Source organism: Hippichthys cyanospilos, chromosome 12 (genome assembly GCF_059441005.1).
Source record: "Hippichthys cyanospilos isolate Australia breed blue-spotted pipefish chromosome 12, RoL_Hcya_1.0, whole genome shotgun sequence".
Classification (NCBI taxonomy): domain Eukaryota; kingdom Metazoa; phylum Chordata; class Actinopteri; order Syngnathiformes; family Syngnathidae; genus Hippichthys; species Hippichthys cyanospilos.
In genome coordinates, this window is record NC_142380.1 from 4,778,827 (window position 1) to 4,801,304 (window position 22,478).

General features: G+C 43.1%; 5 protein-coding genes across 8 annotated transcripts; 2 read left to right on the forward strand and 3 right to left on the reverse strand.

Annotated features, from left to right (window-relative positions):
- Positions 1–695: 695 nt before the first annotated feature.
- LOC148414472 (uncharacterized) lies at positions 696–4,361 on the forward strand. Of its 3 annotated transcripts, none has more exons than XM_088429752.1 (4): positions 696–1,080; positions 1,211–1,308; positions 1,434–1,533; positions 2,003–4,361. In XM_088429752.1, the coding sequence occupies exons 1-4, from the start codon at positions 804–806 to the stop codon at positions 2,698–2,700; spliced, it is 1,173 nt and encodes a 390-aa protein (XP_088285878.1). In that variant the 5' UTR covers positions 696–803; the 3' UTR covers positions 2,701–4,361. The 3 variants fall into 3 exon arrangements, with proteins under 3 accessions (XP_088285878.1, XP_088285879.1, XP_088285881.1); XM_088429753.1 differs by having other exon boundaries at positions 2,009–4,361; XM_088429755.1 differs by having other exon boundaries at positions 2,192–4,361.
- Positions 4,362–9,228: 4,867 nt separating this feature from the next.
- tmem71 (transmembrane protein 71) lies at positions 9,229–13,239 on the reverse strand. 2 transcript variants are annotated; one of them, XM_088429685.1, is made up of 10 exons: positions 13,070–13,239; positions 12,079–12,173; positions 11,956–12,001; positions 11,390–11,614; positions 11,010–11,302; positions 10,722–10,916; positions 10,324–10,390; positions 10,180–10,235; positions 10,041–10,093; positions 9,229–9,927 (listed from the first exon to the last, which is right to left on the reverse strand). In XM_088429685.1, exons 2-10 carry the CDS (start codon positions 12,107–12,109, stop codon positions 9,904–9,906), a joined length of 990 nt encoding a protein of 329 aa, XP_088285811.1. In that variant the 5' UTR covers positions 12,110–12,173; positions 13,070–13,239; the 3' UTR covers positions 9,229–9,903. The 2 variants fall into 2 exon arrangements, with proteins under 2 accessions (XP_088285811.1, XP_088285810.1); XM_088429684.1 differs by having other exon boundaries at positions 12,079–12,177.
- A 318-nt stretch (positions 13,240–13,557) lies between these two features.
- Positions 13,558–17,674, reverse strand: znf622 (zinc finger protein 622). The gene is made up of 7 exons (XM_088428627.1): positions 17,569–17,674; positions 16,475–17,003; positions 15,998–16,309; positions 15,676–15,838; positions 15,137–15,249; positions 14,912–15,055; positions 13,558–14,611 (listed from the first exon to the last, which is right to left on the reverse strand). Exons 2-7 carry the CDS (start codon positions 16,995–16,997, stop codon positions 14,478–14,480), a joined length of 1,389 nt encoding a protein of 462 aa, XP_088284753.1. The 5' UTR covers positions 16,998–17,003; positions 17,569–17,674; the 3' UTR covers positions 13,558–14,477.
- A 373-nt stretch (positions 17,675–18,047) lies between these two features.
- Positions 18,048–19,913, reverse strand: epdr1 (ependymin related 1). Its single transcript, XM_088429683.1, has 3 exons — positions 19,631–19,913; positions 18,580–18,788; positions 18,048–18,366 (listed from the first exon to the last, which is right to left on the reverse strand). Exons 1-3 carry the CDS (start codon positions 19,864–19,866, stop codon positions 18,173–18,175), a joined length of 639 nt encoding a protein of 212 aa, XP_088285809.1. The 5' UTR covers positions 19,867–19,913; the 3' UTR covers positions 18,048–18,172.
- Positions 19,914–20,822: 909 nt separating this feature from the next.
- On the forward strand, positions 20,823–22,421 carry nol7 (nucleolar protein 7). The gene is made up of 7 exons (XM_088430052.1): positions 20,823–21,018; positions 21,264–21,324; positions 21,427–21,476; positions 21,544–21,642; positions 21,753–21,874; positions 21,956–22,033; positions 22,098–22,421. Exons 1-7 carry the CDS (start codon positions 20,834–20,836, stop codon positions 22,166–22,168), a joined length of 666 nt encoding a protein of 221 aa, XP_088286178.1. The 5' UTR covers positions 20,823–20,833; the 3' UTR covers positions 22,169–22,421.
- Positions 22,422–22,478: the final 57 nt, after the last annotated feature.

The following is a 22,478-nucleotide window of genomic DNA, read 5'->3' on the forward strand; positions in this document are numbered from 1 at the left end:
GGTCGGCCTTCCCCCGGGGGCCAGCCGCGGAACACTGGCGAGTCCTGGTGGCGAGAGGTAGAACTACAACAGTCTTGGTCGAAACTACCCGCACTTGCGATTCCCCATTCGCAGTTAATGCACGAAACAAACCCTATAATTAATTCCTGAGCTGCAGTAATATATTATTTTTTACATAGGATTAATATGACTGTGAATGTAATGTCTTTTCGCATGTCAACAACATGCAAATTGTTTCAAGGTATAGAACGACCACAACGTCGATGCCAATGTTGTTAGCCTGTCTACAGGGTTTTGCATTGTGTTAAGTGTTATTATAGCGGATATTTGCTATAATATGAAGAAGTTTACTAGTTTGGCCAACACATACCATATAAAGTTCCACGTTTAGAAATGTTGCATTGTGTAAAGAAGAATAAAAAGTGCTGCTGAGAAAATATAAATGTGACCATTTTTAGGTTGTTAAATATGGCATGTATACAGGAATTTGAGGGGTTAAAAATTGTTATTATAACTGACAAACTTAGATTAAAAACGTTAAAAATTAAAAATCCAACAAGGTTACAGATAAAGCACGAACCTCAGACTATAAGTAAAAAGATGTACCCGGATGTGAAGCAACAGGCGCATGCGCAACAAGCTGCGTCGCCTTACTTTCATTTTGAAATCCTCAAAGCGGAAGCAGGAAAAAAAACGTCCACGCACCTAAACAAACATGTCTACCGGTGTATGCACTTTCCACGTTCTTATCTAAATTCGCTTATTCTCAAAGTGTCACGTTAATCAAGAGTGCGTTTTGTGTTATGGCGATGAAGAGCTTGACGGCGTTGCACTCGCAGCTGGCGACCATCATGGAAGCTTTGACCCGGGCCGCCGTAGCCGAAATCTGCAATCTGGTGGACGACGGCTATGCCGTCTTCCAGATGGAGATCAGCCGTAGCCGCAAGGAGAACGATGAGCTCCGCAGGAAGCTCCACCTGATCGAGACATTCGTCGCCCACCGATACGGCGACGACCGAGAGGCAGCCGCCTTCTTGGGTGCCAGACTCCCGAACGAAGCCAACGAGGAGCCCGACGAAGGTGAGTCGATAGATGCCACCAAAAACCACAACTCTAGAATACTATCGTCAATGGTGTGTTATTACTACCACTATTTTGATCTATTTGAATGTTCCCTGTCAATTAAAAGTGCCACATATTTCCCCATCAGGCATGCTGAACATGTCGCCAAATGAGTGCAATGGGCAGAAGCGAGGAGAGCGTTTGTCGTCAGCGGCAATGGCAGAATCTGCGCCGCCAGCTGCAGAGGTTACACATTGACCCCAATAGTGTTTTTGAATACATCTCATAATATTGTTTTTATACAAGGTAATTTAGTATCTTTACACCACGCAATACCTTAAAACTGATTTTGCATGGTTGTGGTTTTGTAGTCCCAAGACACCTCATGTGCGGACAACTCGTGGAGCGAAGAGGATGTGGTTACAGTCAAACAGGAAGTGACAAGCGACAAGGATGATGGCGACGATGATGGTAAGTTTCAATGCATTTGTTGGCTTGTGATGTCATTCATCTGGACGCCGTTTGCTAAAACTGTGTGACACGTAGGCTGCTTACATCTGAGTAAGCAGTAGTCATAGTAGTTTTTTATATAAATATTTTATTAAAATGTTATTTTTTTTCTGATCTGCAGTCATTGGTGACGCAATATTACAGCTGGCGAGCCAGAAATAAAACGGTGGTATTCAAATTTGAACCTTTGGCTGCTGGGAAGTGAAAGTTGAGACCTTTTTTGTTTTTGTATTGGGAAACCTCAAAATGGACCCCTGTTGTATTTTGGTCAATAATTCAAAACTAATCTCTGCAGCATACGCCTGATTTTGTGAAAACGCTTTAAATTGACAGAAGATTTACATGTTTTTAACTCCTTCTAAGAACGACTAATATTAGTGCATTATGATGTACACGCGTTAACATTAGCATCCTCATGTGTTGCTCGGAGGAGCAGAACCGGCATCCCGGGCTGAGCATGAAGCCGGTCCCTCCGGACTGGTCACCGCCACCTCGTTGGTCAAACCCAATCCTTGGGAAGAAAATGCCAAAGCTCCGCCTCAAGATTCCCCCAGTTTTCCGGGTTCCCCGGGTCTTGCCGGAGACAGCACCCCTAACGGCTTCTACGACTTGCCAACAGAATCCGACAGCGAACACTCGAGGAAAGGCTCTGCGTTTGGTCATGGAAGTCCAGACCGGGTTTTACGTGGCCTGGGCGCAGGCGAGCCGGACCTGCGCTCATCATGGGCCAATCAGGGCCTGCGAATCCTGGCCCTCTCCCACCGACCCGCGTCAGACATAAACGCCGCCTTTCCTTTGGCTCTGGGCTTAGCCGGGCCTCGATTGGACGCCGTGGACGGGACCCGCCTGTCCAGGGGGCGGCGTTTCGTCTGCAACTACTGCGGCAAGTGGTTCTCGTCGGCGCGCAGCCTGGAGACGCACGTGCGCGTCCACACGGGCGAGCGGCCGTACTGCTGCGCCCAGTGCGGAAAGCGCTTCACGCAATCGGGTCACCTGAAAACGCACCAGAGCGTCCACACGGGCGAGCGACCGTTCGCCTGCCACCTCTGCGCCAAGAGGTTTGCGGGTAAGCAGAACTTGAGGATCCACCTCCAGAAGCACCATCCCGGAGTGCAAGAGGAAGGCTAAGGCCACCTGACTGCTAAAAGTTGAGCATATGACTTTCCAACTTCACGAGGACATCGCAGAAATTGGGAATTTGATTATTTAGGTTGTGATTTGTTTCAGTTGCAATTTGAATTCTTATCGATTGAAATTTTTCCTTGGATCTCAACTACTGTGGTTACGATTTGATTCCCATTTGTTCAGGTTGCAATTTCATTTTTCACTAGGTTGTAATCAGATTTGCTTTTTATTTTGGTTTCAGTTAGATTCCAAATCTTAGTTTATAATTTGATTCAATTTCAATTCCTTGAATGATGAATTTAGAATAATGATGACATTTAGTTTGAATTTGATTCTTTAGCTTGCAATTGGATTCCACTTCAATTCCTTTGTTCAGATTCAATTTGAGTTTGATTCTTTAGGTTGCAATTCCAATTCAATTCAGGCTGTGATTTGATTTCAAGTCTTACGATTCTGACTAACTTGTAAATTGCTAGTTTCACATCTGACTGTTTACTTGCGATTCTATTCCATTTTGACTCTAGCTCAGATTTGATTTGGGTTTAATTTCTTTAGCTTGTGATTCAATTTGGTTAAAATTGTTCAGGCTGTGATTTGATATCTTAGCATCTTGATTCCTTGACTTATAAATTCAGTTTAAATTCTTTCACTTACAATTCAATTCAGTTCGAGTTCTTTTTCATTTTTTTTTAACTGTTGTGGTTGTAATTCAACTTAACGTTTTGATGTCAATTCAGTGAGTAAAAGAAATACAAAACTGATTAGACAACTTGCAAAATTGTTTTCAAACTTATGTGAATACACATTTTTGTACATGTGGTACACATTTTTGAGCAAGTCTAACATTGGAAAAATGAGCATATCATGAGAGTTATGTACAAACACGACAGAAAGTGAAGTGCATGTTAACTAAATACATCATCCTCTTGTAAATTATGATAAAACTACAAAATGGAGTTAAAAAAAAAAACTCATTACTTATGTTAAACATCCAGCAACTGCCACTTACATTTCTGACATGCAAAAAAACGCATAAACCAAAAACCTCTTACAAGCCAAAAATAATTTCAAACACACCCAAAAATCTCACTTAAAATCTACTTAAAAAAAAATATACAAATGGATACATTTATGCCCCCCCACACACATTCAAAGACGTCTTTGATTAAACATGACATCATTTTTAAATAAGCGACATCGTGTTTACATCGTCACTAAAGGCGTCTGCAAAGGACGATGCGAAATGCTAGCAAAAACTGTCAAGAAGCAGAAATGTTAACCACGTGAGAACACTTCTTGCTCCGATCGCCAAACTCACACATAGCGCCAGTCCCACGCTTCAGAAACACTTGTGGAGGTTTCACAATCGTCTTCAATAAATAAGGTCCAAGATTAATTGAGGTCCGATGGCCCCGCGCCAACTGGACCAGTGAAAATTTGATAAACAATAGAAATGGAATCGACACCTCAACAAGTGATACGCCGCTGAAAATCATTCAAGTTAAGGTTTTCAGTCTTAATTTTTCGCTGAATGATCTCTGGGTTTGAGGTTCTGTTTGCCAACTTGCCCCCAATACAGTTGATACAAATACAAGTACATTTAGTGGGCAAGTCGACTGTGTCAATCGCAGTTGTCAGCACGCTAGCATTTCAATGATTTTAACTTTCGCATTGGTAAAATTAGTACCACAATCACCTGATTGACTCGTGATTAAATCCATAATACATAGTTTCAGGTAAGAATGGTTTTGCATTTTGAAACTTTTATCATGAAGTGTGAATGGACATTTGCTGGACACTTTTCATGTCCAATGTGTTAATAAATCAAATGTGAAAATATCCCAAGTAAAAGCAAGTCACTACAAATAATATAAATACATTGAACAAGTAATGCAATGATTAAGCAACAAATAATCACAAATGAATCTACGGTTTAGTCCAAACTATGGACTGAGGCCCATTTGTGGCCCCCCATCTAAATTTTATTTTGACATGGCCTGCAATTATATTTTGGAAAGTGTTAGTTTGTTAGTAGGCAATACTTGAAAGTGTCAAAAGAAAACTGCAAATTTTCCTCATTACTTTCATCCAAAACCCATGAGTTTTTTGTTCGTTTTTTTTAACTACATTGTATAGACAATTAGAGGCGTAAAATTGTCTAAATCGGGGGTGTCTAAACTCAGTCCTTGAGGGTCGGTATTCTGCATGTTTTCTAGATTTCTTTCCCAGGCACACCTGATTAAAATAATCTGGAATGTTATCAGGCTTCTGAACTTGCTGATGATCAGATCATTTGAATCAGGTGTGTCATGGGAAGAAACCTGGAAAACATGCAGAATACCGGCCCTCAAGGACTGACTTTGTACATCAATGGTCTAAATGCTCTACATTTCAGTTTCTCAACAGGTTTCTCACATTTTGTTTTATTAGTGGCCTGAATAGCATCGTGTTGAATAAGGATACGCCATTTCTAAACATCTACTTTTATTTTGGAAAACTGATATTTTGAAAATTGTCTGGACCAAAGTGGCAACCAAATCATAAAAGCTTTGTTCATTTTCTGCACAGTTAATTTGAAAAAAAAAGAACTTTTTAATAAAAAAAAAGATGTTTTTGCCAAAATCATTAGTTAATCGATTATGAAAATAATCTTTAGTCGCGCAGTCCCTCTCCCTTCAAAGAGGCGTTTGTCATAAACATGACATCAGGCCTAAATGAGGAGCGAGGTCACAATTACATCAAGCGTGACACCGCGGTTCAAGGCGCCCTCTCGGGACAGCGTGCGAGAACAACACAAACGGTACATCGGCGGGAAGGTATCTACGGACGCTTCTTACTTGTGTCAAGATGCAGAGCGAATCCAGTTACATTTCCAGTCAGGTTCTTCTGTCCCTGACGGAAAAACATTTCCTGAAGATCACGCCGGCTCAATGGGCGCTGCTGGCGGCGGGCGTCCGCGACCCGGCCATCGACATGATCCTGGCCGACATGTGCGGCGAGATCGTGCAGACGGTGGCCACCGAGGTCCTGCGGCTGGTGGTGCCGGTGCTGGTGGAGCACCTGGAGGGCCGGGCGTCCCCGGACGAGATGAGCAGCGCCATCGAGAAGTGCACGCCACAACTGGGCGACAGCATCATGACCACCTTCGCCGCCGCCGCAGACGTCCCCGAGGTGGACTTCGTGGGCGCCAAGCGCTTCACGGCTCTTATCGAGAAGGAAGCCAACGTCAGGATGAACTCGGTGTTGAGCTCGGCGTTGAGTAGCAGCGAGGGCCAATCGGAACCGCTGTTATACGTCAACGCCACCATGTCCAGCGTCAACACGCTCTACGAGATGGTGTGCCACGCTCACAAATGCTTGGCTTACTTGAGCAAGATGACGCAGCGCTTCTACAGGATGAGCGGCCTGACGCCCGTGGACGTGGACGCCGCCACCCGCTCCGTGGCCGGAATCCTCCTAAAGTGGGCCAAGGAAGGGCGCGAGGAGCCGGAGGAAGAAGTCTTGCGGCGCTCGCAGGACGCCCAGAGCACCGCCGAGGACATCGTCCAGACCATGGTCCAGCTGCAGCAGCGAGCCGAGCGCCCGGCCCTCGCCAAGCCGTGCATCGACATGAGCGCCATATTGGACAAAGTCAAGCGCTTCTTCTCGTCGCGGCCCAAATCCTCCGCCAGCAGCGACGAGCTGGTCGTCAGGAGCTCGCTCAACATGGTGGGACGTTCCCGCTTCCAGAAGATGATGGCGGGACTCAAGAGCATGTTCAAAAAGACTCAGCCGCCCTTCGTGGTCTGCCTCCAGACCAGACGCTCCGGAAGCTCCAGCCGCTGCTGCCCGACCAGGAGCAGCGAGAAGTCCAGGCAGCTGTCGCGTCCTCTGTCGGAGGACGAGCTGAGCAGCAAGTTCGACAGCTTGACGTCCAACATGATGGACTGGGAGCTGGAGACCTGCACGGAGGAGGAGCGGCGGCAGCTGACCGACACGGTCTTTCAACACCTGATGGCCACGCAGGAAGGCCCCATGTCGGTGCGCCAGCACGCTTACTGCAACGTCCTCTACGCCATCACCGACGACACCATCAAGAAGTACATGCAGCAACTGCATCTGTGGCTCAAGGTGCTGCGCGTCAACGCCAAGAGCCGCGTGGAGGTGTCCGGGGCCCTCAACGAGATCGACACTCTCATCTCCGACCTCAGCCAGAGCCAGGCGGAGGCTCCCAGCCTGGAGGACGGCTCCGGTTTGGTGGCGGCGCCGCCGTCGCGGCGCTCCACCTCCAGGATGAGCGCCACCCCGGGGTCCAGCAGTCTGACCACCAGCCCGGCCGTGATCCTCCCCTCGCCTACCGGTAGCCTGCACCAGGCGCACATGAGGAGCCTGGTGAGCGCTCTCATCGTCGCCCTGGTCATGCGCCTGTCGTGGAAGTGCAGATCCTGCACCAAGATCACGACCATCTTGCCCGCCATCAAGCGGCTGTCGGAGAGGGCGGTGGAGGAGATAAGCCCGAGAATGGCCGCCGTCCTCACCGACATGGACACCTACGACGCCGTGATCCAGGCGGTGGCGAGAGAACTGTCTAAGGAGTTTGACTCTTCTCAAACGCCGTTGCCGGTTCAGCACCCGGCTTTTGACAACGCCGTTTTTAAGCATCTCAAGGCCCAAATCAATTTGGTGAACAGAGGCGTGCCCGTGGGCCCCAACAATTTCCTCGCCAACATGGGCAGGATTCTCAGCAGACCCTTTCTCAGCCTGTTCCGCCCGGCGACCCATCCTCTGGCCAATATCAATTGAACGGGTTCTGCTAAATCGCTCCCACAACTCGAATATCAACAAGCGCCAGTTCAACCTCAAGTAAATAACTTTTGATCTTATTATTTCAGGTCACAGAATTAAACACTTGCTGTTGATTTCTTACCAATTTCTTACTCATAATTAAGGATAGCTCGATTATTGGGCATCGATATCGGCTTTTTTTTTTTTTTTTTTTAAATCTGATGGATGATAATTTCTTTGAAAATTAACCTTAACTTTTTAAGATATTCTGCTGACCAAAGTAAAACTTTGTACCTTTAAATATTTTTAATTTCTTTGAAAACAAGTCAAATTTTACCATTTCTGTTATTCTGAAATTTTGGAGAACTTGTTTTTGTGTAGAAAACTGTAGAGCGCTATTTGCTTGTTTTAAGTTTTCATTTAAGTTTATAGCAAGCCGATGACCCCGGGAGCTCCCTTTTGTTACCATGTCAAGAATTTATTTAGAAAATAAAAAAATAACCTCATGTAAATCTGAAAAGGTGTTCAATAAACATGCTTATAGACATTTGAACAAAGTTAAGCATTGCAGTTTTTCTTTAAACCAGTATTTTCCCTTCTACTGAAAATCAGATGACATTAAATGAGTTAAAGAATAGCAATGAGCTAAAGTATGACTTTGACCTGAGTACCATACAGAAAGAATTTTGAAAATCAGAAAAAGTGGTCGAGAATATTTTTTAAAAAACACCTTCAATTTAGAGTTTTAAAATGGCGACTAATTTTACCAGCAATTAAAGATGTCAAAATAAGCGTCATGATTGAAACAGACTCCCAAAAATATTACTTTAGGCAAACAGATGGAAAACTTTGTGTGTGTGGGCAGCGAAATAAATCATAGAAGGCTCTCCTTTTTTTTTTTTTAAATGTATTTGTTATGGGGTGTTTTTGAAGCAACGGAATTAAAAAAAAAAAAGATGGCGGCCACTTGGCACGTTTCTAACATGAAACCATAAATAATCATTTTTACCAACACGTGTGCAATAACTCACTTTAACTCACTACATGGTTTCACAAAAAAAAAAAAAACATTACAATTTGGTGTTCATGTCATCCAAATTCCCCAAAAACGAATCGTTTAGTCACTCACCTGAACGTAACTGTCAAATTAGTCATCGATGAAATCCCAAAGTCCATTCCAACAAGTTTATGCAATTAGGAGCCAAGTCGCACTTTGTAACATTATTAACGTGTTGTCTATGTTTTTAAAGGACAAAACTTTAACAACGTAAGAACTTTAAATACACTTTTACATTTAGAGAGAAAAAAAACCTTTTGTCTACAATAAGTGCTGTGACGATCATATTAGCGGAAATGACACTTTCGTCATAATTACGGCCTGGGGCTTGTAGGCGCTTGTGTGCGATGTCTGCCAACTTGTGGTCAATATCGGTACTACATCTTTCAAACGCGACACGGCATCAATAGTGATATTATTGGAGTTCAACTTTTTGGAGATTTTAGCCATGTTACAATGTTGAGTTCTCATAAATGCATTTCTAAGAATTCCTTGCTTATTCTGCTCTCGCAGTACCGGCCTGCATGAGCAGATAAACATTATTTGAGAGGCCTGATAAAGACAGGCAGTCTTCATACCACCCAAGCAATTGTAAATACATGTGGAACTTTAACGTGTCTTTCTTTTTGTTTAACTCATTAGTTGCAACGTTTTACTGGATATATAGTAATAAATTATGTTCATATGAATGGGGCAGACCACATAACAAATTTCAGAAAGACTTCTTTAATGTTGAACAATTCCGAAGGAATTGCAACGTCACTACCATTTCTAATAGACTTGATATTCAATCCTAAATATCAAGCAAATAAGTGCATGAAGGCCTCCTTTTTTCCGTGACCTTAGAAACTCTAATATAGAAAAAAATACATGCTATAGTAAACACAAAATCAATGATAAAAAAAAAAAAAAAAATAGACTTAGTTTAACATGCATCTACAAAAGTGCAAAATCAACAAAGTAACAAGTGTAACAAGTGCCGGTTACATGTGACAGTGTTAATATTTTACTTTAGTGGCTAATGTGACAATAAAATAATTATTCATAAAAGCATCCAGAATGTTTTAGTGAATATAAACACATTTGACCCTTCTTGTGCCACATAATTTCACATATGCAAATGAGCCTTGAAAATCAAGCCATATGACCAATCAAAGGCTACAAGTTCCTTAAGTGCTTTAAAAAAAAATAGTGAGGGAAAAAAAATTAAATTTACGTTCACAAACTGACCTAAAATTCTCTGAAATACACACATACATAGGAAAGGTTTTGGGGTTTTTTTCTGTTTAGGACCCTTTTGGGATGAGTTTTTTTTCTGCTAAGTGTGTGAGTTCCAGTGAAGTTAAATGTGGGCGTGTCTCCACACGTAGCGTTTCACACACAGGTCACTCGTTGCGTGAGGTGATGTCCTGAAAGTTGAACAATAAAATTTTTTTAACATACATTCACTAAGATTGCAGTTGTATATTTTAATATTTTACATCAATGTAATTGGAGATAAATGAGTGTGCGAGTGACCCACCTCGGTCTTGGCACGCCTTCGTCCTCCTCGCAGCCAACTCCACCTGCTCGCACCTGTAGCACAATCCGCAAAATTGGAACATTGCAGGTGAACACCAGACATCATACAACTGAAGTTCTGATTATTTTGTGACACTCACACAGGCACCCCACCGCCGCGCACGTCGTCGCCGCCGCCGCGCTCCTCAGCAAACACCTAACAGAGGAAATGATGCGCTCAAACAAGAGGATTCATTGGGAAAAATATTTTGGCAAGTCCAAAGTTTGAAAAAAAAAACTTTTACCCTGAGCCGAGCATCATGAAGACAAAGACGACAAAGGACAAAGTCAGAAGAGTCATCGGTGTTATGCCTGAAATACACAAACAAAATATTAAGAAAATTATTTGTCAAGACAATTTTTTTTAAATAAATTAAACTTATGTAAAGACTACAATAAAAAATGAAAAACGAATTTCAACATACAAAGAACATAAAGGTACTTACAATATATGAATGAGGAAAAATATAATAAAAATAAGGATTAAACGTGACATCTCGAAAAATAAAAGTAATTTTGAATACAAACAAACCAGGAATCAGAATAAAATAATACATAAAAATAACAGCAAAAAAATGGTAAACTAGACAATTAAAATAAAGAATATAGACATAATAATAAAAAAATAAAATAAATCAAGTACCTATGCGTGGAGGCACGTCAGGTTGCTGGCAGGCTTTGGCGTAAAAGGCAGAAAGAGGCGGGACCTCCGAGAGCCCGCCTCGCGATTGTGTGAAGCGCTCTGTCGATTGACAGATTTCTGAGCCAATCTCCTCCTGGATTATTTTCTTGGAGGGTGAAGCCCCTTTGTCAAGAGGAGGCGCTGTTTCGCTGGGGTCTGAAGCCACAAAATGACAAACCATGCAAATATTCACTACGAAACATGAACAAAACGTTACGGTAGTTGGGAGGATTTGGGTTAGAATCTCACCGTAAGTGAAGAATTCACAGCTATTATCCACTTGGGATTGGTCCAAACCGGACCAGCTGGGCTCATCCAGCGAAGTGAATCCTTCCTCCTGGGCCCAGTCCTGGAGCAGATCCTGGTTCTCCTTCTCTCTCTTTAGGTCCAGATCCTGGTCCAAGTTTCCGTTCTGGTCTTGGCCCACCCGGAAGACGCCCCCAAAGACCCTACTGTCCAACCAGGTCTGGCAGCTCTCGGTGACGCCGCTCAGCAGGCGAGCCAGAGATCTGCCGACTTTACGGCGCCGCCTCCGGAACACCCTGACGGAACCCAAACTAGCAAATGACCACCCCACCATCCCAAAAAAAACATTCAAAAAAATGGATACAGAAACAGCCGATTCCTACCTGAAGATATTCTCCTTGTAGGTCACGCTGGCAGCGCAGGGCATCAAGGACACCGTGCCATCCTCGTCCCACAGGAAGCTGTCATCGGTCACGGCATAGTAGCCGTTGGTGAGGAGGCGGGGCGAGCGGCGGCAGCAGCGTGAATGGCCGGCATCTCCCGAAGGGGACGTCCACGAAGAGCGACACACGTACGACGAATCCGGGGACAGCAAGGACACGTCCAGGCTGAGATGGATGCGGGAAAATATAGAGGTGTGGTAGCAAGCAAAATGGACAGATCACCAAACAGGAAGTAGTCAAGTCATTGTGAAACAAGTTAGCGATTAGTAGTGATGGACAAACAAAGCTTCATGAAGCACTTGTGGTTTTGTGTTGGTCCTCCAAAAAAAATAGGTGCTTCATGAAGCATCATTTTCCCCATCACAAGCGTTATTAGCAAAACAGGAAACAAACAAGTCACATGAGTGTAAAACAGGAAACGAACATGAATCACATGATAAAACAGGAAATGCTCAAAGGTCACATGACAGCTAAACTAAAGTGAACATAAGGGACGGGACTGTTACCTCTGGTGGGCGGAGCTTGACCTCAGGCGTCGCTTAATCGGTGAACCTGAACAGGAAACTAGCGTTAGCTCACTTTAGCATCCAGTGAGTAACAATGAATACGGCAAGGAGATTTTGACATACTGGTCACCGCTCCAGCGAAGAAGAGCGACATTTCACTTGAACGCGATGATGAAAGCAAAGGATCACGTCAGGGGGCGTTTACATGCTGTTGTCATCTGTCTACAGGAAAAGTGACAAGTCACGCTACACACACAAAAAGCATAACAAACTTCCAAGTGACTTATTTCTGTCAGCAAACCAAAAAAAGGAAACAGGAAGTGATGTCATGTCCAATTTAAAAGCTTGAAAAACGGCAAACATTCGAGTTTCAGTTGGACACAGGTCCTCTTATGTTGTCATCCTTAAAGATATTGTCTGAGGGAGGGGCAACACCCGCTCCTTTTGAGTTAGCTCATGGTCATGTGACAAAAACTCAAACAAGGGACATACTGTACTCTTGCGTGTGTGTGCATGTGTTTGTTCGTGTACAACTGCTATTCGACCATATTGCTCGCATTATTTAAAAATTTAAAAAATCCGCTTAACTTGTATTTGCTTTTGTCTCATTTCCTGTTAGTGTTTGAAAATTCACCTCCGTCCCAGATTATTTTTCCCCTCTCTGTCCAGCAAGAGTTTCCCAACATGCTTTGCGTCAAACTGGTGATGCTGGAACCAAACGCGTCACCGGAAGTGGACAAAAAGCCACATAAAATATTGTATAAGTTTAAAACAAACAATGGCACGCGTTCTATAGAAACATAATTAATAACCCTGGCAGTTTAATCTAAAGTGCCACAAAAATATGTATGCAACGCTGGGGCTATTTATAGCTGCATGCCTCGCATATTTGCACCGTTAAATCAAGCTTTCCTTAGGTGCGTTCGTCTTTCTATAAAATAATTTACTAAGAAATTAAATTTAACACTTCACTTAATTTCAGTCGATATACTTATTTAATACTTTACTCAACAAAAATGTACGAGTTGCGTAGTAAGTCGATGCCGTTGTGTTGACGTGTTTGCACCCAAAAGTGCTTTTTTCTCGACAAAAAGAAAGCAAAATCACCACTCACGTGTCAACGATCGCCTGAGTACTCTTCCTTCCAGGTGCAGGGATAAATCTCCCCTTGTGGTTTTGCGCCTTTTCAAAAGTAAAATCTTTTCGGATTTTCAAAGAAAAAAAGGACACAAAAAGTGTCACTTTCGACGCTCCTTGTTTGTCAAGAGATTTCCCGCATACCGGAAGCCGCCTTTCAGAGTTAAAGAATATCCTAGTCGCAGTTTCAAAGTAAAGCACATCAAAAAAAACATCGTGTATGATCACGTTTTTTTTATACTGTATACATTTTACTGTATATACTGTGCATATATTTAGTTCAAATTTATCTTTGGTATGTTTTTTTTTTTTTTTTGACGGGTGCTGTTGTCACTAGTTTGTCTTCAGAGCGCTGTCATTGTGCAGCGACCAGTCCAGGGTGCAGGACATCATTCTTGAACAACCCTCAAGTTACTCTTACACAGTCACGTGTTATATTAATAAAATGAATAAAACCACACAATAAACAATTCCTTTGTTGCCTTTTAATATTTTAGTTGGACAATCATCTGGTGACTTTATACAAGATTTGAGAGTGGAGGTCCGAAAATGATCAAAATGCTGAGTCTGGAAATGACAGGCACGCTAAAAAATGTCCATTAGTATAGAAGTAATGCTTTAATATGTGGCAGCTTGATGCCAACAAACTATGTGGAATTGAGGATCAAGCAGCATTGCAAATTTTGCCACCTTGAGATATGTGTTTATTTGTGAGCCCACTCATAGCTCAAAACACTCAAACCTATTTTTTCTTTATGAAAATGATTGCCATGCGTGCTTTGGCCACCAGGGGCAGTATCCTTCAAATACAGTATACACCAACCACAGAAGCAGCTCCTCAGTACAGCACTAATAGTAGTTTCTTTGCAGAGAATAAACAATGAGTTTTCTGCCTACCAAGTTCGTATTTACTTTTTTGTTTTTTGGACATTTGCTGATATACAGTATTTTTTTCATAAGTTGTTGCATTTTAGTTTTGTGGGAACATTGCTTGTTTTGGAAACATGATTGAAAGCAATTTTAAAAACCAATTTATGCATTTTTAAGGTATGAAAACCGCCAAATAGAGGGCATTTCTTACCTTGTTCACAGACGGTGTTTCCCCATTATGTGTTAGCATTAAGCTAACATCACACTTATGTGGTGGTTACCGTTTTTATTTTGTTTTTTGTTTTTTTTGCTCTGAGTGCAAGCTTCAACTCAGACTGGAAATGAACCGCTTGCTTTCCCACCATGCATCACTTGTATCTCACCCGAATTATGGCTTGGATCTCAAAACACCAGAGTGGTAATTTCCAGTGATCGCCCAACACCAAAACTGTCCCATTTGCAAACGCTTGACTGTTGCCGCGGCAATGACGAGCTGGGAGTTCCATGCGGACGTCTCAGAAGATGACTTGCTGTCGGAAGTGTTTCTGCTTGGTGGCGTTGTGACTCATACCCATCTTCAGCATCCACTTGGACTTCATCATCTGCACGTACTGCATGTCACGATGAGCGTGACGCGCGCCTCCCAGGCCTGGAGGACAGCATAGCAAAGTTTGGGTGTGTTTTCATGGTCAAGAGACGAAATATAGAGAGGAAGACAAATAGGACACTTCTCAAGTGACACCCCCCCCCCCCCCCCCAAAAAAAAACCTTTCCCTGCCTATTTCAAGAAAAACAAAAGATTAATAACTTTGTCTTTTCTGATTCTAGTACTCCTTAGTAGTTGGACAAGGGAAAAAAAAAAACTAGAAGTAAAAAAACTGAGCATATTTAGCGATGTGAGAAGATGACTGTCTTTTGACAGCGCATATTTTGTGTGTTTAATGCGTACCTGTGTCGCCACCCCATCCGAGCGCTTTGTATTGGCGTAGCACGCGTCCCACCGCATTCCTGTTGTGGCTAAGAACCAGCGCCCGCTCTGTTCCAAAACGTTGCTTGTAATATCGCATGAGGGACCGGTGGCCAATCCTGGCCCCTATAGGTTTAAAAAAATGTCATGTAAGTATCATTGATTTCAAAGATGAGTTAATACCCCAAGATTTTTTTTTTCGCCGACCTGAAGGGAGTGTGAGCTCCATCGTCTCGTCGTCGTATTGAACGTTCTTGTCGTCAGGAAGCTGCTCATCCATGTCGTCATCATGCCCCTCCCCTCCATCTGGGTAGCTGCTCCTGTTACCCAAACAAAAACAGACATTTTTTTTCTCCACTGATGAGCTGTAGTAAGAAATGATTCTGACTGGACTCTGGATCTCCTGTGCAATGCAGTCCCAATTCAGATGATGGAGTGTAAGGTGAGAACAATAACATGTAGCTTATCTTATTTTGTTAGTTAGCATTGCCGGCCATGTCCTTAAGTATCTTCAGAATATGCAGCGGGCCGGAAAGATTTCGAAGGTGGGCTACAAATGGCCCCTGGGCCATAGTTTGGACACCACTGCTTGAGCTTAGTTTTGGACCTCCATTATGAGTTTGAAACATCTGTCAGCGCACACTTCCCAAGCCCAGCAAAATGATTTTCAGTGAGCATTTTCTGAACCATCTAGGTCCAGCTGATAATGGAACTTGGATCATGAGAGACGTCATCTTCATGGTTACCTGAAGTCGTAAAAGTCGGCAAACTCCAGTGCGGCGTCCCCGTCCGTGAAAAGCTTGCAGTGACTTTTGTCAGTCATGTGACTCTGCACGGCTTCCGTAGAGTAGAAGGAGCGCCCCTTCTCGTTGCACCACAGGCAAACGTTGCCCCCGCCCACTTTCTCGCCTAAACAACAACACATGCGCGTCAAATTATTTTTTTTCATTTCCCCTCATTCAAAATGGCTGATTGTGTGTTCTAATTTGTTTATTTATTGTTGTCCAGGAAAAAAAATTCCGATGGGTGAAAGTGATGTCAACAGCTTTTCAAAGAATTGGTATTCACCGAGGTAGCGGATCAGACCCCTGAGATCCACCAGGTACTGGAGGTCTGGGATGAAGAAGCTGTGAACGCGCGTCATATGGGCCACGTTGCGCATGAGCGTTTTGGAATGATGCGAGCAGAACAGACAGTCGGTGACAGGGATGGAACCGGGGAGGCTGGTGACGGCGGGCCGCTGCGGGTCGGACGAAGCAGAGGAATCCCCTTCCATATCCTCTGTGGTCTCATCTTCGTCCTCCTCCACCCAGGTATCATCATCATCATCATCATCATCATCATCACCATCATCATCATCCTCCATGTCCTCCCACTCGTCTGTGGGTTTAGAATAGTTAGGGATTTATCGTTTCTTTTTTTTAGCTTAACTTAAATAGCCTTGCTAAGGATGACATGACAACACATGGAAGTTCTGTTGTTCTCGTGAGAATTCTTGATATTGCAGACGAGGGGTTTGCTGTATTTCTTTAAAATTTCACTGACCTTCCTGGATGGCAGCCCCTTCTTCCCGCTCCCTCCGCTTGGCCTGTTCTTCCAGCCACACGAGCCGTGGAGGTTTTTGTGGCCCACTCCTCAGTGACGCCTCCTCTTGGCTCAGCTTGGCCTCCCGTCGCTCAGTGAGGGCCTGTCGAAGAGCTTCGTTCCTGGCGTCGTGGTCCGCCTTGTCCTGTCCGGTGAGCCCTTTCTCCAGGTTCTTCTGGTTGAGCTTCTCCACTTGTTGGCGCTCAGCCTGCTGGTGTCGCTGCGAGCGCAGGTGGTTGCGGTAGGCGTTGACGCTGGAGAATTTCTTGTTGCAGATGGCGCAAGCCTCTGTAGTGTGGCTCAGCTGGTGCTCAGCAGCGGCGCGTTGTGACAGGACGCGCTCCTGAAAGTTTTCTGCGCTGACGGGCGGCATGTCAGCAACCTTGCGCTTAAGGTTGTAGCGGTGCCAATCGCTTTTGTAGTGGGCACGCTGCACCTCCCCGTCGGAGAACGCCACACGGCAGCTGATGCACGTGTACGACATCGCAGCCTGGACACAACAGTAATGAGATGGCATTAATCACAAAAAATTGCCAATAAATTCTGATAATCTGCAATATTATATTGTGCATGGAGGCATTTTTTAATAATTGGGGAGTGATCCGATGCACTTAGCCTGGAAGGGTGGGAGGAAAAGCCTGGAAGGTCGCCTTGCATCTAAAAAGCTGAGGAAAAATTGTACCTATACAACTTGAAGGGCCGTCAATAGCCTTGTCTATTGATGCTGCTCTTGTGTTAACTAAGCAATGGGGTTATGGTCACATTGACTCTATGTGTACAAGTCTGTTACTTAAAAAATTAGAAGTTCGTCAAATGACGTATTTAATTGATTTTTTTTAAGTCTCCCACACGAGTAAATTGTGAGACAGTTTTAATGTTTGTAGCGTGTTTTTCGTTTGTACTTGTGCTGCCGTCGTAGCTCGCTTGTTAGCTTAGCCTAGCCTGTGAGGCCCACTCAGACGTCAACAAAGTTTAAAAGAAACATTGACATGCGATTATTTGAGATATTTGACAGTCACATCACAACAGTCGTGTTTTGAGGGGTTTATACTTACTTCCCTCGAGAATCGAATCAAGAAGAAATGCAAATATTAATCCAAGTCTTAAAACGTGTTTTCCAATTTCGTAAAGCGGTGTTTCCTGTTAACCTTTAAACTTTCTTCTTCGTTGGTTTCATGTCTATGGCGCCATCTAACCATTCGGAGTGTAAATACGGTTTTGCGACGTCATATAATACGATACACATTACAGTGTATAAAAAAGTACAAATAGTCAAACAAAATGGAAAAAGTGGAAGAAATAAATCCACCAATCTTCATTTTCTTTGCAAAAATTAGTATATTCGTTTCAGGCACAAATAATCAAACAAACAGACCGGTCAGCACTCGTCATTATAAGAAAATATTGACACAGACCGAAGACGTATTTTTTGTATGAATAATCTGCTTTATTACCACATGATATGAAAAATGGGTTTAGTATTTAATGCCGTTTACATGGTTGGACTTATTCAGAAAAGTAGAGGACACAAATCTTTCAAAATACATTTTTTTAATGTATCCTTTTTTAGACATTCCCCACTTTTGTCACTTTGAAGATCAACTAAAAAGCAAATATATCTCATCTGGATCTCGTGAACCGAGCCGTAACCCAAGCAGCTCAGCAGTGCGTGTGGGGCAAGGCGTGCGGCAGAGCCGCCTGGCAGCTGGGCGGCGGCATGAAGACGTTGGGGTCGCTGATGCCCAGCTGCAGATTGAAGAAGCGCGTGGACGTGGTGACACTGCTGTTCTTGATGTACGTCTCCTGAACCGGGTAACAGTCGCGTAGTGTGTACACACCCACCCACGTCTCATCTGATGCACACACAAAAATACACAAGATGAATTGGGCACTTGCACATTTCATACAGAGTAATGCGGTTGAGTTTTTCTTTTTTTTTTTTTAAACGGGAAAGCAATCAAGACAAAAATGTGTTATCTTCCATTGTTAAAATTGGAACTCTCCACACTGCAACTTTTGCTCTAATCTTGAAAAAGACAATGTGGACACGGGCCACCCGGTCTCACGTTTTCGCGCAGGCTTCCTGTCGGACCACTCTTGGACCTCCACGTTGTCGCCGGGGCCGCCGATGATGTACTGGTCCTCAAAGGTGGAGTTGTCGGGAATGTCGAAGGGGTCCCAGGCCTCGGTCAGTTCCGCCTTAGCGCATTCGCCTGTCTTTTGATCAATCTGGAATACTATCTGGCTATCGTACAAGTAGATGTACTCAAAGTACCTGTGCACGCAATAAAAACAAAAACTTTGTTGGTCGTCACAACTTTGTATCACCGTCATTTAAGAAAAATAATCCCGATGTATAAATACAGGGTGTATGAATGTATATAAATATATATACACAGATTTTCAGAAAAGTTGGTGTTCACTGCAAAGTATTGTCATCTATATGTTGCTCCACTATTTGTTTTCAAATATCTGTTGACACAGATCTTATTCATGAGTCTGTTTAACCTTAAATATGTGGTAACCCAAAGTTTGAAGCTTTTTTTTTTCCTTCACAATTGTTCGACAAAGTCAAACTGATGCTATTGTGAAACAACTCTGAGTCGGGCTCATTGCCATTAACACATAAAACAAATTCAAACATGAATCATACTTTTTTTTGAGGTGGGGGCTGTGAATGAGGAGGCCTCACGCAGGGGAAAAAATGTCAGGAGAAAAAAAAATGCAAATCCCAGATTTTTTGGGGGGGGCCGGGGAGGGGGGAGACAACTTGTTTTGAAAAACTCCATTGTCATTCTATTATTGTGAGAAAGATTTTTTTTCCCCGAAAACCTTGGTAAACAACCCAAAGGCAAACTGGCATCAAGTCAAGCAAAATAAGTCTTGCGAAATAGCAGCAGCCGAAATATCACAAAATGACTCAACGTTAGCACGTTTTGTTACATGCAAAAACACGTGATTGCATTGCATTCTATAAGCAAGCAACGCACGCTGCAAGAGTCGTATCTGGGAAAAGTACTTTCCGAATCAAATCTGCTTTTTCGTCAAAACGCTGACTCAGTCGTTTTTCGATCGAAGTTATCTTGTTGATGTGCATGTGGCGTGTGCGTGTTGCACCTCTGACACGGCGTGTGCTTCTTGTGCTGCTGCAGCACCCGCAGCCTGTGGTTCTGCCCGTCGTAGGACACCGCGGCCCGGATGTTCCTGCCGGTGCCGTGGTTGTAGACGACCCACCTACCCTCCCACTGCATTGGGGCCTGGCAGGGCGACGGGCCGACCGTTGACGCCTGCCGAAGCTGTATCGAGCCCAGCAGCAGCAGCGGCAACAGCGGAGCGAAGATCGCTTGCTGCATCGTGGCGTCCCTTTTTCGTTGTTGACTGACCGTAAATAGATACTGGTGTTGAGCACAAAAATAAAAGCTATCCGCAAAACGGCTTCCGGTTAGGATTTCAGTGTAAAAACATTTTTGGCTTCTTTTATCGATTATCATTCGACATTTTTTTTGTCAGAAGTCAATAGTTATTACAGGTGAAAGATGAACCGTGATGTAACTGACATAAAATTGCATTTTTCTTTGAAAGAGCCTTCATTTTCAACTTTATTTCTATACAAGCACTTTAACACTTCCAGACATAATAAAGTGTTGTCCAAAACAGCAACCATGAAAGACAATCCATTAACTTACCCTGTTAAAAATTAATAAACGTCATTTTAAATTGTTTAAATTAATTCTGCAGTTTCGACTAGCTCTAATAGCAAAGATAAAATAGTGTTTAAAAATGTGAATTACATGTAAATATTTCACACACATAAGAATACTTAATATTTATATTTTCAAACCCAACTTATATCTCTTGATCATTATAATGTGCAATTACATTTCTGATTGAAATATATCAACTCATGAGGGTGACAAGAGTTCCCATACACGATTTTCAATTTGTACCTTCTGCAATTTTTTTTAACCTTTCCAGAATTTGTGGGGAGAACATGTCATTGTTACGAGCCATCTCCGATACGAAAATAGCTTCAAACAATTTGCAAAACTTTTTGGTTAGGTAAACAGAGGAGAATTGACCCGAAGTTCAAGCCCTGCGAAGTGGGCTTTTTTATTATGTTTTACGGTTTCTTGACGTTGGCAAAATTTGACTGGAGGAGCAGTAACAATAAATTCAATTAAAATAGCAAGAGATCTTCAAACACACCCTTAAGGAACGCAACAGTATGTTTTTTTTTGTTTTGTTTTTTTTTTTTGCGTGCCAGAAAAGCCTCTTTGCCAAAGGAAATACGTCAGAGCGATTTGTCGAGACCGCCCCAAGATGGCGCCCAAACAACGTGGTGTGGCAAAAATCCCATCCAAAGTGGACCCAAACGACGAGATCGTGGAAAATTGGAGTTTGGAATTAGAGTCCAGCGACGACGACGCGCCCGAGGAAGTCACCTTCGTGGATTCCAAGACCAAGGCGCTGCGGAGCGTCAAGCAGGCCCTGGAAAGTGCGAGAAGGTAAGCTAACTGCTAACAGGCTAGCTAACAAGACTAAGCCGCTGTTAAATTCTCACAACATGCCTGCTTTGTGACTATAACGCATTCCAATAGAATACAACAACGCCGATATGAAGAACGTCACTGAAAACTTAAGTGTCGCTGTTAAAGTTTGACATTTAATGTTGTATGAGTGAAAACCAGTTGAGTTGAATGTCAAATCGTTAGTTTGGTCAATGAGATTTGGTGCGTCTACGTGCTTCCAGGGAGAAGGACCTGCTGAAGGAGAAGAGGAAGAAGAGGCAAGAACTGTTCCAGGAGCAGAAGGTACCTCCATATATATATATATATATATATATATATATATATATATATATATATATATATATATTATATTATATTATTCTAAAACATTCTTTCTCGCTGCAGAAGAAAAAACTTCTTTCTGCTAAACTTCTGGAAGAAATCGACACGTCACAGTAAGTTTCCCCCATCTAGTATTCATGATACACGTCGGGATGATAATTTTGTGGTTCTTTCCTACAGAAGGGCAGAGGCTCAAGCAACACTCCAAGATGAAGATGAGGATGAAGACGACCACGAAAATAAACAGACCAAGAAGCAAAAACTGAACAATGCCAGGAAGTATGAAAATAAAAACAATACCTGTGCTAGTTACTTTTGTACTCAAAGTATCAGAAAATGATTCCAAATTGAAGAAACTGGTCCATCAAGAGTTTTTGTTTTCTTTTTAGCCTGAAGGGGAACTACAAAGTAACGACAGTGAACCCTCCAACGGTAGTGTCCTTTCAGCAGAAAGCAGCAGAGGATTTCCTCCACTCACGGCTTTACGGCGAGGGGACTAACCGTACCACGAGTAAGCGTGACGCCAAGTTTGATTTTTCAAGATGTCCCCTGAGGTAGTGTGAACAAAACAAACAATTTTTTGTCTTGTCAGGCAAAGACTTGTTGTCCCTTCAAAATAAAACAGGACGGACCAAAGGCGCAGCCTTTTGTTTCGCCAACAGTCAATGGGGTGAGTTTATTTTATTATTATTTTTAATCCAAATGTGTTCTATAATTGCATCTTCTGCCTTCAGCTCCTGAGAAGAAGAGCAAAGCAGAGAAGCTGAAGCGACGTTGGATTCAGAAGCAGCTTCCCTCCAGTTGATTGGACATCTAAAACATGGACACGTCTTCTCACTGTGACTGGACAAAAAAAAAAAAAAAACCTCGCCATGCCGATTTTGAGGACCGATCACGGACTAGCATTCTTTTGAGCGAGGACAGCGTTGCCTTGGCAACCAGAATCCTGCCCACTAGGGACAGGTGGCACATTGCACGGAAGATTTTTTAGATTTTTCCATCAAATAATGGGATACATTTTTATTTTGCATTGAATTGTAATAAACCTCTTCTCCGTCTACTGTTTCTGAATTGCTGAATTTTGCTACTTGATTCCTTTTCCTAAAAAAGGCAAT